This window comes from Balaenoptera acutorostrata, chromosome 15 (genome assembly GCF_949987535.1).
Source record: "Balaenoptera acutorostrata chromosome 15, mBalAcu1.1, whole genome shotgun sequence".
Classification (NCBI taxonomy): domain Eukaryota; kingdom Metazoa; phylum Chordata; class Mammalia; order Artiodactyla; family Balaenopteridae; genus Balaenoptera; species Balaenoptera acutorostrata.
In genome coordinates this window covers 53,421,781-53,434,090 of record NC_080078.1, presented here as the reverse complement: position 1 = coordinate 53,434,090, position 12,310 = coordinate 53,421,781, and the positions used below count along the sequence as shown (strand labels likewise).

The 12,310-nt window shown below is 37.0% G+C and overlaps 1 protein-coding gene across 6 annotated transcripts in view; it reads left to right on the top strand.

Moving 5' to 3' along the window:
• PLCB1 (phospholipase C beta 1) overlaps window positions 1-12,310 on the top strand; it is a 697,632-nt gene that overhangs the window by 619,921 nt on the left and 65,401 nt on the right. For 5 of the 6 annotated variants that reach the window (XM_057529141.1, XM_057529138.1, XM_007165239.2 and 2 more), the window contains 4 exons: window positions 1,054-1,130; window positions 1,236-1,325; window positions 1,794-1,851; window positions 2,447-2,533. In XM_057529141.1, coding sequence (XP_057385124.1) covers window positions 1,054-1,130; window positions 1,236-1,325; window positions 1,794-1,851; window positions 2,447-2,533 — 312 coding nt within the window. Of the gene's footprint in view, window positions 1-1,053; window positions 1,131-1,235; window positions 1,326-1,793; window positions 1,852-2,446; window positions 2,534-11,251; window positions 11,303-12,310 lie in introns of those variants that run through there. The other variant, XM_057529144.1, reaches the window with a different exon arrangement.

Sequence of the window (12,310 nt, the reverse complement as noted above, 5' to 3'; positions counted from 1 at the left end):
TTGGTCTGATAAGAAAATAGATGCAAGACAATAAAAGAATTTCTATCATGGCAATGTATTCAAAATTCAAAATGGTAGCACAGAAGAGAATTTCCAATGTTCTTTGGAAGTTACCCACACAGGACACAAACATCAGTTTCTAAGATGGGTAACTCATGTCATTCTTGAAGCAATTAAGCAAGGAATGGAAGCTGGAAACCAAGAATTATAATTTACAGTTGATTACATCTTACATTTGTATCGCACTCAGTTTTATTTTAAGCTTCATAGTACCTCCAAGATATAAAGGCATTGATTATCTCATTTATAACCAAGAAAATGTAGGTTCAGAAAATATAGGCTCCATAAACAAAGTCATAGTTGTAGTGAGTCATAGAGTGGGGATTGGTACCTGGGTCCACACTGTTCGTTGTCTTTGCACTTGGCAAAGACAAGCTGCAGTAACTAACCCAATAATTTAAGAAATCCTGTTTAATTAGCAACAGATAAGAAGAAGAATTTCATATTAAAACCTAGATAATGTAATGGTTGAAAATTATGTCCTTATTGCCTATGTAAGATGTCTGATGGTTTTAACTATTGTTTTTTTGTTTTTTTAAAAAATTAATCTATTTATTTATTTATTTTTGGCTCCATTGGGTCTTCATTGCTGTGTGCGGGCTTTCTCTAGTTGTGGCTAGTGGGGGCTACTCTTCATCTCAGTGTGTGGGCTTCTCATCGCGGTGGCTTCTCTTGTTGTGGAGCATGGGGTCTAGGCGTGCGGGCTTCAGTAGTTGTGGCTCACGGGCTCCAGGGTGCAGGCTCAGTAGCTATGGTGCACGGGCTTAGTTGCTCCACGCATGTGGGATCTTCCCGGACTAGGGCTCGAACCCGTGTCCCCTGCACTGGCAGGCAGATTCCTAGCTGCTGTGCCACCAGGGAAGTCCCTTAACTATTGTTAAACATCAGATTTTCTAACTTCAGATACTATTGTTTGATGTGGAGGGAGAGGAAGGGAAAAGGTGCTTTGTTTGTGATAATGTAAAATAGCCAACTTGCATTTTCTTTCCTCAGCTTATTCAAAAATTGACAGATGTTGCTGAAGAATGTCAGAATAATCAGTTAAAGAAGCTTAAAGAAATTTGTGAGAAGTAAGCCTTCATTCTCATTACAATGTATTTGTGTATGTAAATGTATTAAACACCAATTGCTATTTGCTTGACCATTTTTCCCTTTTACTTCCATTTTGCCTTCAGAGAGAAGAAGGAATTAAAGAAGAAAATGGATAAAAAGAGGCAGGAGAAGATAACAGAAGCTAAATCCAAAGACAAAAGCCAAATGGAAGAGTAAGTAGAAAGAACCCCCTTTCTCCCATCTTCTACCTGGGGATTATTCTACAGCAGAATAACAGCTTCCAACCATACAAAGACGCGTCTGTGAAATTTCTCCTCTAATTAATCTTTTTGAAGATCCCTTTTATAAGGTTTTTCATAGTGAACTCAAAGAGCAGTTCAATAAAGGATTGAGGTGCCCACAGGGCCTGTAGGTAAAGGCTGAGTAAAGACCCAGCCTAAGGGAAAGGCTAAATCTTCACTTCTGATATTGTCAGACAACCCTCCTGGCATTTAGTGAAAACAGAGCTTGTGCCTTGGGTGGAACCTGACCTTTGTTCAGAGCTGGCAGATTGGTACCTTCCTTGCAGCAGTAAGAAGGATGTTGAGAGTTCTGTAAACTTTCATCTGGAAGCCTGAGGTTCCCATGTTTGTCGATGATGGATGAGTTCATATAATGATCTCTTTGTCATTTGCTTTCAGGGAAAAGACAGAGATGATCCGGTCATACATCCAGGAGGTAGTGCAGTACATCAAGAGGGTATGTCATGCCGATGAATCTCTCTCTCTTTTGCAAACCATGTATGAATGTTTGATAAATACCATGTGAGCCTATGGAGAGAAAAGCCATGCTTCATTGTAACTCTTTTTCACCAACACCCAGCAGAGCTACTTCCCAGAGCAGCCAGTCTGTAATCAGTGTTTCTGCAAGTTTAATTGCAAACCTCTATGTAGAAAGGTTCATCTGAAGATAGACGTTAAGAATCATTTCTAGAGTCAGGAACCCAGAAACATGATGTCAAGGGGACCTTCCGCAAAAGAACCTTTAGTTGTCACCAATGGTAGAGAGGTGGCAACCTCCAAAGGTTTTTCATTAATTTTTAAATTGGTATTATGGACATTTTCAAACATTAACAAAAATATGAGAATGGTATAATCCATCGATCACCTCACACCCACCCCCTGTGTACCCATCACCCAGCTTCAATACTTGCAGTCTCCTACCCTTATAAGGTCAGTTCTTGACCAGGATATGAAATAAACATATGCCACAGATCTGAAAAGCTTTTATTTTTTCTGAAAACATTCACTTGAATGTTTAGATGAAAATGACTTTCTTTGTAACTTTCTTATAGTTAGAAGAGGCACAAAGTAAACGGCAAGAAAAACTCGTAGAGAAACACAAAGAGATACGTCAGCAGATCCTGGACGAAAAGCCCAAGGTAAACTGAATGGAATAATAATACACAGTGATTTCATTTTCTTTCCATTTAATTAGAATAAAACCTCCCTAGTTCAGGTATGTCTCACACAGTCTCAGACCAGTTCTTGCATGTGAAACTCATGTAACTTTCTCAATGATGGTAAAAATCTTGATAGCAATATTCAGTAAGCACTTATCACCGGTCATCTTTAAAAATTGCAAATGCACGAAACCCAGATCCTGAGATTTGGTTTCAATTGGTCTGGGATGTAGCTCAGGCATGGATATTTTTAAAGCACACTTCCCCCCCCCCACCACTACCACCTCCCCACCAGGAAAGAGAGAAATTAGACAAGTTTCTTCAGCTCTAAATAGATGATGTAATATTGTAATGGCAGACTTTGTCCAGCAGAGGATGTCTTGTACCAAATTCACCCTGGTTTTTAATCTAACAAGATATTTTCGTAAACCAGAAAAAAACAAAAGTTTTTTCCCCCATTATAATAGTTTATTGGGGCTCGACTTTAAAATTACCTTATGCTTATTTGGTCAAAATCAATCATTCCATGAATATTAACTTTAAACCAACTGAATATCTGTAAATCAAATACTTTCAGGTTAGCATAATCTCGGTTTTAGATCATTCTATCCATTTTGATTCATCATTGAATATTTTTCTGTTGTGAAAAACGTGCTTTTCAGTTTTCCTGTTCTTCAATCTGCAGTTTAAAATATCTACTCTAAAAGACACTGGTATTACATTTCTGCAAAGATCAAATGTTAGTTTTGTTTCATTGTATAGTCTGTTCAATATACTTCTTATAGATTGCTTGTGGCTAATTTAAAATATATATTTTGTGGTTGTTTCTGCTCTTATTTATTGGGCAGAACATTTATTTAATATTTTTAACACAAAGTTTTTAGGCTTGGGAATATACAGTAGTATACAGTAGTGTATACTACTTTCTCATACAGTAGTGAAAATCTAAGAATTAATAATTATTGAGATATGCTGCTCATTTTTATGTTTTTTATATAAATAAAAATTATGTTTTTAATTTTTATATAAAAAATACATGTTTTTTATGGTTTTTTATAAATACAATTTAAATATTCTTAACAACCTTCTCAAGTTGATTATGCATTAGTAAGGTAGAGTACATTTTAACATAATTTTAGACTTTGCAGTATTTTCCATTTAGGATTGATTTTTTTTTAAATGCTCAAATGTTTGGAGCCAAAGATCCAGGTTTGACTGAAATTTCAGAAACACCTTAAGAATAATGAGTGATATATTCAAATACATACATTTTCAATCCATGTTGTCTGAATTTCAATTTGTCATTACTTTGTACACTGGTATGGTATACTTAACTTATGGTTGATATTTCATTAGCCAATTTTTATATTTCTAAAACATCTCTCTTGGAAAATATTGTTATTCCCACACAGTTTTGTTTTGTTTTCATTTTTGTCCAAAAATGTCAACTACTTTACTCATAAATAAAATGTAATCACAAATGTGTTTAAATTACATAAATCTCAGTATAAATAACCCTACAAAGATTTTATGTTACTGCTCTAGCTCACCATGATTAAAATCAAATTTAGTAGTAAATTTCTTCATTGGATATAACAAAACATTAGAAGAACTAATAACTGTTGGATAATTTATCAGTCAGGGTGTATTCAACAGCAGCTTTACAGAAAACCCAATTAAAACTGGCTTAAGCAATAATATCATTTAGTAAGTCACATTACTGGGAGTTCAGAGGTATTGAAACTTGAAGAATAGTTAATTTAGTGGTTCAATAACCTCATCAAGAATCAGGGTATTTTTCAGAATTTCCACAGTGTTATCTCAGTTTATTGCCTTTCATCCCCAGGCTGTAAACCCACAGTCATAAGACTGCTGCCTTAGCTCCATGCATCATAACCTTACAGAAAACTATTCAAAGCCAGAAAAAGGAGTGTCTTCATCTTGTAACTGATTATAGGTTTGAGGAAAACTTTCCTAAATCTCCTCAGTAGACCTCCCCTCATTGGCTAGAATTGTGTCCATGTCCATTCCTAAACCAATTATGAGCATAAGAATGTAATTTTCATGATTGGCTTAGAGTAATTAAGACTTACTCAAAAGGGTAGAGGGATTTCACCTTCTCCTCAATTCCACGATCACCAGGTACCTGAACAAAACTGATGTTTTCTTATCAAAAAAATAGAGGAGAGATAAAAGTTGGATAGGTAATTAACAGTGTGCACCCTACCATATGTATAGCAATTTTCCATTTCTTTTTTGGCCCCTGAGAAAGAGATCTGAAGTGTTTCTATGAATTTTTAGTCATTCTGTTGCCTTTATTTTTGACTGTAAATAGGTACCACAATGATTTCTCTTTGCTTTTCACCCATGAGGCTGCTTTTAATGACCATCTTAGTGTGTCTGGATTTGAAGGTTGCCCTTGAAGATTGTTGGTTCCACGTCAAACTAAAGCATTTATTGAGAGGTTTTCTTCAGGGCCTAAAAATTTTGTGCTTTGGAACCATGACTTTAATAATATAATAAGAAACCATGACTGTTAATATTGTAAGTCACAGTGGCTAATAAAGGGAAATGACCGTGACCAGAAAGAGCAATAATAAACAGTGGAATAAAACAATAAGATCACGTGTAGGTCATGTGGAGAAAGACCAAAACACGGGATGGCAAACTGAGCAAATGAAAGGCCAGGCCAGCAGAGCAGTTATCTGTGCTCCTATAATTACTGGATATGGACCAGAAATAGAACAGCACTGGCTTTGAAATAATCCCTCTTCACATCAGTATTGGAGTAGCCTTTGAAGCCTGACATAGATATGAGGGAAATTAACAAAAATAGAAACAAAATAGAAAGAGGAGCAACTCAAGGAAATGAATGACCAGAAGTATCTATAAAAGAGGTTAACTGAGTGAGTTCCATTCAGTCAGAACGATGAGAAGACAGGGTGATTTTATTTCATCTAGAAATTTATGAACTGTTCCATCACTCAGTGTTGGACAAAGAAATTGAGTTGACACTGTAGTAGGTAATATTAAAGATAGTTTCAGTCTTCTTATGAAGAGGAAAGCATGCCAAACTTTGCCAGAAGTAGCCAAGGGGAATAGAGTTCCTCCTTCAAGTGTTTTTTAGGTGGGATAAGCAGTTTTCAACTAGAAACCAAGAAAGGCTAATCTTTCACTTATGGCAAAAACATACACTATATGGCATCATGTCTCTTCCCATTCATCAGTGTCTTTCACCTTACTGTCGATTATAACATTTACTTCCTCTTTATCTACTTATTCTAACTAATGTGATCATATGTTTTATGTTCCTAACCTCCTCTTAAACAAGGAGGGTGCTCTTTTTCCATTCCTGTTTTCTCCTAGTGTCACTATTTGCAGTTGTCCTGAACCCCAATCACAATCTGTGTGATTTTCCAAGCATTTGGTAACCAAACAACTTGTTTGTTTAAAAGTGAACAAACAAGTATAAAAAAATTTTTTAACCAAAGAAATTTAAAAATCCAATTGGTGAAAGACAATAGTTCTTCAGTGGCAAGGAGTTCTGGCTAGATTTAGAGCAAGTTAACAGATGTAGATTAATTGAAAGAGTAGCTTTTTACTCAACCATACTTATGATCTGGAAGGATCAACTCAAGTTCCAAACGTTTTTACCATCATGCTACAGAACAGAACAATGTGCCTCAATCCAAACCAGGTTAAAAGTCCATTTCATTTACACGCATGGATGAAGAACTTCCATCCTGCTGGTCTGTATTTTGTAGGGGACCAAATTAGGCCAGCCCCACAATGTGAAAGTTTATGTGTAGAGTCCATTTTTCCCATTCAAAAAGAGATTCAGTGAGTCTTTTCCTTTTGTATGTAATTTTTAAAGGAGTTGAAGAAATTGGAAGTAGGTGATCCTTAGAGGCAACTTATACAATAGATAAACATTTTGGCTCTCAATTTGACATAAAATTATGTCTTTCATTCCTGTACATAAGTCCCACTGAAATTTATAAAGTCCTTAAAAGAGAATACTCAGCTCCTTTTCAGTAGAGTTCTAAATCCTGGAGAAATGTTCAGCTGCATGTTTCTTAGCAGTGAGATATTTGATTCAGTCCCTGAATGTATGCTGTTTTCAGCTTTGTTTGAAGCTATGAAATCCATAGCTTCAGAGTTCTTAAGATGAACACAATAAACTCTAACCAGTCTTTCAACTCAGTGACATAATTGGTTTCCTTGGGATTTCCATACCTGGGTTTGCCAAAGCCAATAGGAAAGGGTTTATGTGTACAAATGGTGTTAGAAAAAACTGAAGGACCCAACTGCCACTGCAAAGAAACACACATTTTGTGGTTGTGTTCAACTCGGAATTGATTCATTATAAAAAGGACGTTCTGCCTTTTTCCTGAACACTTCAAAGAGATTTATTTTAACATGTTGAAACATCGTTAGTCAGGAGTTGCCCTGAATCTGCTGCGATTATTCCAATGTCTATTGATCACTTTGCAGCTACGGGCTCTCATTACAAGAAGAATCATCTTTTGAGGGGACTTTTTAACGAACCGTCTCCATAACCTCATAAAACAGTCGATAAATGTGTAATTTACTTTTTGTCTGACACTTAATTTGTCTTTGATGCTTCTTAGCACACAGGTTTTCTGTTTTAATATAGCTCATCAGCAAGAGAGAATTCCAAGGAGCTTTAGGGCATTTTAATTTCTACCCAAAAAACATCTCATCATGTAGCTACTGACTTTATTTTTTCCTCCACCAGGGGAATATAGACTGATCTTCCTCCTTTCCCTGCCTACATCTTTGTAACAGGATGAGTGACTCATCCCTCTGCATGAAGTTAGTCTTGTCAGACCCACCGCTGGGTCCTGAGACAACCCTAAATGCAGCTATTTCAGTCCTGCCTTCCCAGTGCTCCGGGAGAAAGAGACTACCTTGGAGATTTAAAGTAGATGCTTCTCTTTTCCGTGATTCACTTGTGCCTCCTCTAATCCTCTGCTGCTTGATGGGGAAACGTGCATTCTCCCTGCCAGCAACCATTGGACCCTCTCTTAAAAGCCAGACCAAAGAGTGCTAACTGGCTGCTTACCTTTTATGTTTTACTCTTTGTCAAGGCTTGGCTGACCTAGCCAGTGGTTTGCTTTTTTGCTTGTGTGTGTGTGTGTGTGTGTGTGTGTGTGTGTGAAAGAAATTTCCTTCTCCTTTGTTTCAGTGTGAAGAATTGCCTTTTAAAAAATATACAGTCATTCACTATTTTCTTGAAAATAAAACTTAGACATGCTTGATTTCCTTTGGGCAATACTCAAATATTAAAACAGTTTTTTAACTCCGTTTTTCTCCTCTTGATTTATTTTTGAAATTTACTTTAATTCTATAGATTTCTAAACCCATAAGACATTATTATTCTATGTTATACAGGCAGTGTTCATTCACAAGCTTCTTAGCTGGATATTCTTTCTTGTGTCTCAGATCATCCATTTGGGATCATTATCTTCTACATCCTTTGGAAGTTCCTTTTATACAGTCTACTGGTGGTAAACTCCTTGGGTTTTTTGGTTTGTTTGTTTTCATTACTTTCTGAAAAATGTCTTTATGTTACCTTTATTCTGGAATGATATTTTCACTGGGTATAAAATTTTAGGTTGGCAGCTATTTTCTTTCAGCACATTGAAGATGAGATTCTACTGTCCTCTGGTCTCTCTTGTTACTGAGAAGCTAATTGTGAGTCTTAGTGTAATTCTTTTGGTGATAACTTGTATTTTTCCTCCTTTGCTTGCATTTAGAATTTTTTCTTATGTTTTATGCAAATTTCTATAATGTATCTAAATATGCATTTGAGGTGGCTGGATGGATAGCTTTCATCAGTTCTGTAAAAACTCAGCTATCATGTCAGTAAATTGGCTTCCATCACACTTTCTAAAAATTTCCTTCCATCACATTATTTACATATAAAATAAAATGGACCTTCTTATTCTATCTCCTCTTTTAACTCGTTCTAGTATACTCCATCTTTTTGTCTCTCTATGGTACCTGTGGACAATTTTCTTTCTGACCTTTATTCTAATTCCCTAATTCTTTGTTTATACTGCTACTTCACTCATCCACTGAGTTAATTATATATATCTTTTGTATTTTATGTAATTCTAGAAGTTCTATTTGGTTTATTTTCAAATCTACAGTTTGTGTGTCTGGCTTATAGTAAGGACATTTTCCTGTGAGATTCCTCATTCCTGGCCAGCCACAGGGTTTGAATCTTGTCCTCATCCTAGAAGGCTGTCAAAAGATGAATTCAAAATATCCAGCATTAGCAAAAGCCCCTCAGGACAAAAGCAGCTTCCCTGCTTGTTACCTGTCTAGGTTTGATGTTCCTTGGAGTTTGGGCCTGATATTCTTTAAATTTTTGTGATTCTTAGTTTCTTTAAATAATATAGTTTTTAATATCAAGTTCATCTTTTCTAGTTGTTTTCAGTGAGAAACATGGCCCAAATAACCTAACCAGCCATTAACAGAAATATAAAATTCCCACATAGTGTTTCTAAAATGTTTGATTTAGTATCAGTTTGGACATCATTTGAACATCTGTATCAGTCAGGGTTCAACTAGAGAAGCAGAGCCAGTAGCAGGTTATGTGTGTGTGTTACAGGGAATTAGCTCATGTAATTGTGGGGGCAGACTATGAAATCTCCACAAGGCCATCTCTCCATCTAATGCTGGACCCTGGCAGGCAGGCAGGCAGGCAGTCTGGAAGAGAAGACCATGCATGGGCTTGGTAACTAGGATAACCTGCAGAAGCTGAAATTCTGTCACAGAGCTGAATACACACACACACACACACACACACACACACACACAAACGCACCTGATCCAGGAGTCAGAAAAACTAAAGGAAGACCTAAGGAGAAGGAAAAGTGATTACAGGCCCAGTTGCTGCTTCACCCCAACAAGACAAGTCAACAGATCAGCAATAGTGCATGTGTGTTACAAAGTGGCTGCTGCCTCTCTCATCAGCCCTACAACTCTTGGGAGAGTCTTCCTTGTAACCCACTCTAACTGGGAACATACAGGAAGGAAACCCTGGCATATGTCCAGCCTAGCCAAGTTGGCACATTACAAAATCATCACACTATTATTTTTAAATCAGAAATTTTCTTATTAATTATTTTTTCTTTTTAAAAATTAGATTATATGATTACAGGGATCCAACATGGAAACAAATCTCTAGAGTGGAGAGGAGGCTGCTCCTTAGGCCTGCAGGGCATTCCCCAGGCTGCTTCATGGATTTCTGTTATCTGTTGGTCCCTGCAAGACAACTGAGTTTGAGATTTAAATAGAATTGGAAATGAGATTCCCATGGATGCCATTGATTCCTCCCCCTTTTCTCTATCCCGTTAACTTTCTTTCCCCTTCTTTTGTCTTTATTTTCCTTTGCTAAAGATGAGAAAATATGGGAGTATGGTGATGGGCATATTGGATGGAGGGGAGGGGATCCAAAGACAATACCCACAACCTGCTAGAGTAGCCAGTGTTTGTGTTGATGGAGTTGAGTCTTCCCAACAAGCACTGAGTTTAGCATCAGGGATAGGATGAGATGGACTTCAATCTCATTGACTTTCATCTGCCTTCCTACCATAAAATGGAAGTCCACAACCATGGATAGCCCACAAAACCTTTGGGGTTTACTTCTGTTTCTACTCCGTGTGCCTGTCATTGTGCACAATTTATATGAATTTTACCAACATGCATTAGACGTTTTGTTCCAAATGTATCTCTAGTTTGTTTTTAAACCCCAGCTTTGGTATAACCAGCATAACAAAAATAGTCAAACACATTATTAAATGTAAAAATTTAATTGATCTCAGGAAACCACTATCTGATTTTTCTATGACCCTCAACATTTTAAGGGGAAGAATGGCCAAACTCAAACCAAGAGAAACATTTACCTGTAGAATATCCAAAGAGGAAATGTATTAGTGCTTTGAAATATTTGATGAAGCAGTATGTGGAGACTAGAGAAAAGTCTAATGCAAAAGGGCATATGCTGAAGAAAGTTTCAGTTCAAAATAGGAAAGCAATTTCTCAGAGCAAGTCACTTTCTCTATTTTCCATGTATTATGCCTAAAGCCAAATTAATGTAACAAATCTACCACTTAGAGTCCTGATTATACATTTTCTGTCAACAAAAATCAATTGACACAAGCTTCTGCATTTATTATAATCATTTGCTGAGGATAATCTTTGAATTTGACAAGGAATTTGAATTTGTAGCTGAAACCAAGACAAATAATATTTTAATATTTCAAAGAGTTTTATCAATAGAATTGGTTTTATCTTTTGCTAATATTTATGATAGAATAGTAAATAGTTCATCACATTTCTGATAGTTTAGATAGATTCTCCACTACATATTCTCTATGGCCATTTCACACACACACACACACACACACACAAACACACAACTTGATACACTTGGGGGGAATCTTAGAGTGTTTAACCATTTGGGCATCAAAATAGATTTTGACCTAGTTAATCATGCTAGTATATGGAAAATCATGTCTAAGATAGTAGCCAGCAGAATGTACATGTTTTTCTGTGACATACAGAAAACAGGAAATATGTTAACTTCTAGCTTTAGTTGAAAAGGATTTCACTAGGTTTTGGGAAATACAAAATGAGCTGTTTTAATTCTTAAATTTTTTACAGGGGTCTTTGTTTTCAATGGAATCAAAGCAACCCTAGGACTTGCAAAATACTATGAAGCAGTTAGGACATCTTTATAATTGTTAAGCTGCCAACTGCAGGTAAACCATCCTAGCCAAAGCCACCGCCATCTATCACCTGGATTTCTAAACAGCCTCCTAAGGGGTCTCCTTGCTTCCACGTGTGGCCACTCACAATCAATTCCCAAGGTGGCAGCCAGAGTCATCCTTTGAGAACATAAATCAGGCCACTCCTCTCTTCAAGACCCTTCTATGGCTCCCATATTTCTCAGAATAAAAGTCTGCAAGGTCTGACATGATCTGACCCCACTCAGCTGCAACCCCTCTTTATCTCCTCATTGACCTATTCTCTGCTCAGGCCATCCTGGGCTCCCTGCTGGGCCCCAACAAGCCAGGACAGTGCCACCTTGGGCTATTGCACAGACTCTTTCCTCTGCCCAAAATGTTCATTGCCCAAGTGTATGCTTGGGCAACTCTCTCCTGTCTTTCAAGTCTTTACTCAAATCTGTCTTCTCAAAAAGGCCTTCCATGACCACTATTAAGTTTACACCACCCTCCACCACTCTCCCATCCCTGGCATCTCCTTTCCCTTTTATTCTGCTCTACTTTCTGGTGTTTATAGCATTTGTCACCTCTCATTAGGTCATTGAATTCTTTCTTAAGTGTGTCACTCAGCATTGGTCCCTCCCCATTAGAATGTGAGCTCCATGATAGCAGGGGCTTTGACAGTTTTGTTCACTGGTGCTCTTGAGTTCTAAGCATCCAGGAACAATGCCTGGCTCGTAGTTGGTGTTCAATACATATTTTTTGAATGAAACATGTCGAGGGCTAACAAAACTAATTTTGTGTGTTAAAAAATAGTTCTCTCTCTTGGAGAGAGAAAAGTAAAGCCATTAAGCTCAGACTCATTGGGCTGCATTGTTCAACTGCTGTCCATGACTGAGTGCAGTCTTTTCTCAGGTTTCTTGACAGTAGTGGGATTTTGTGGAGAATTTCTCAAAAGTAGTAGTTGTGATCATATTTAACATCTAATTCCTACAAA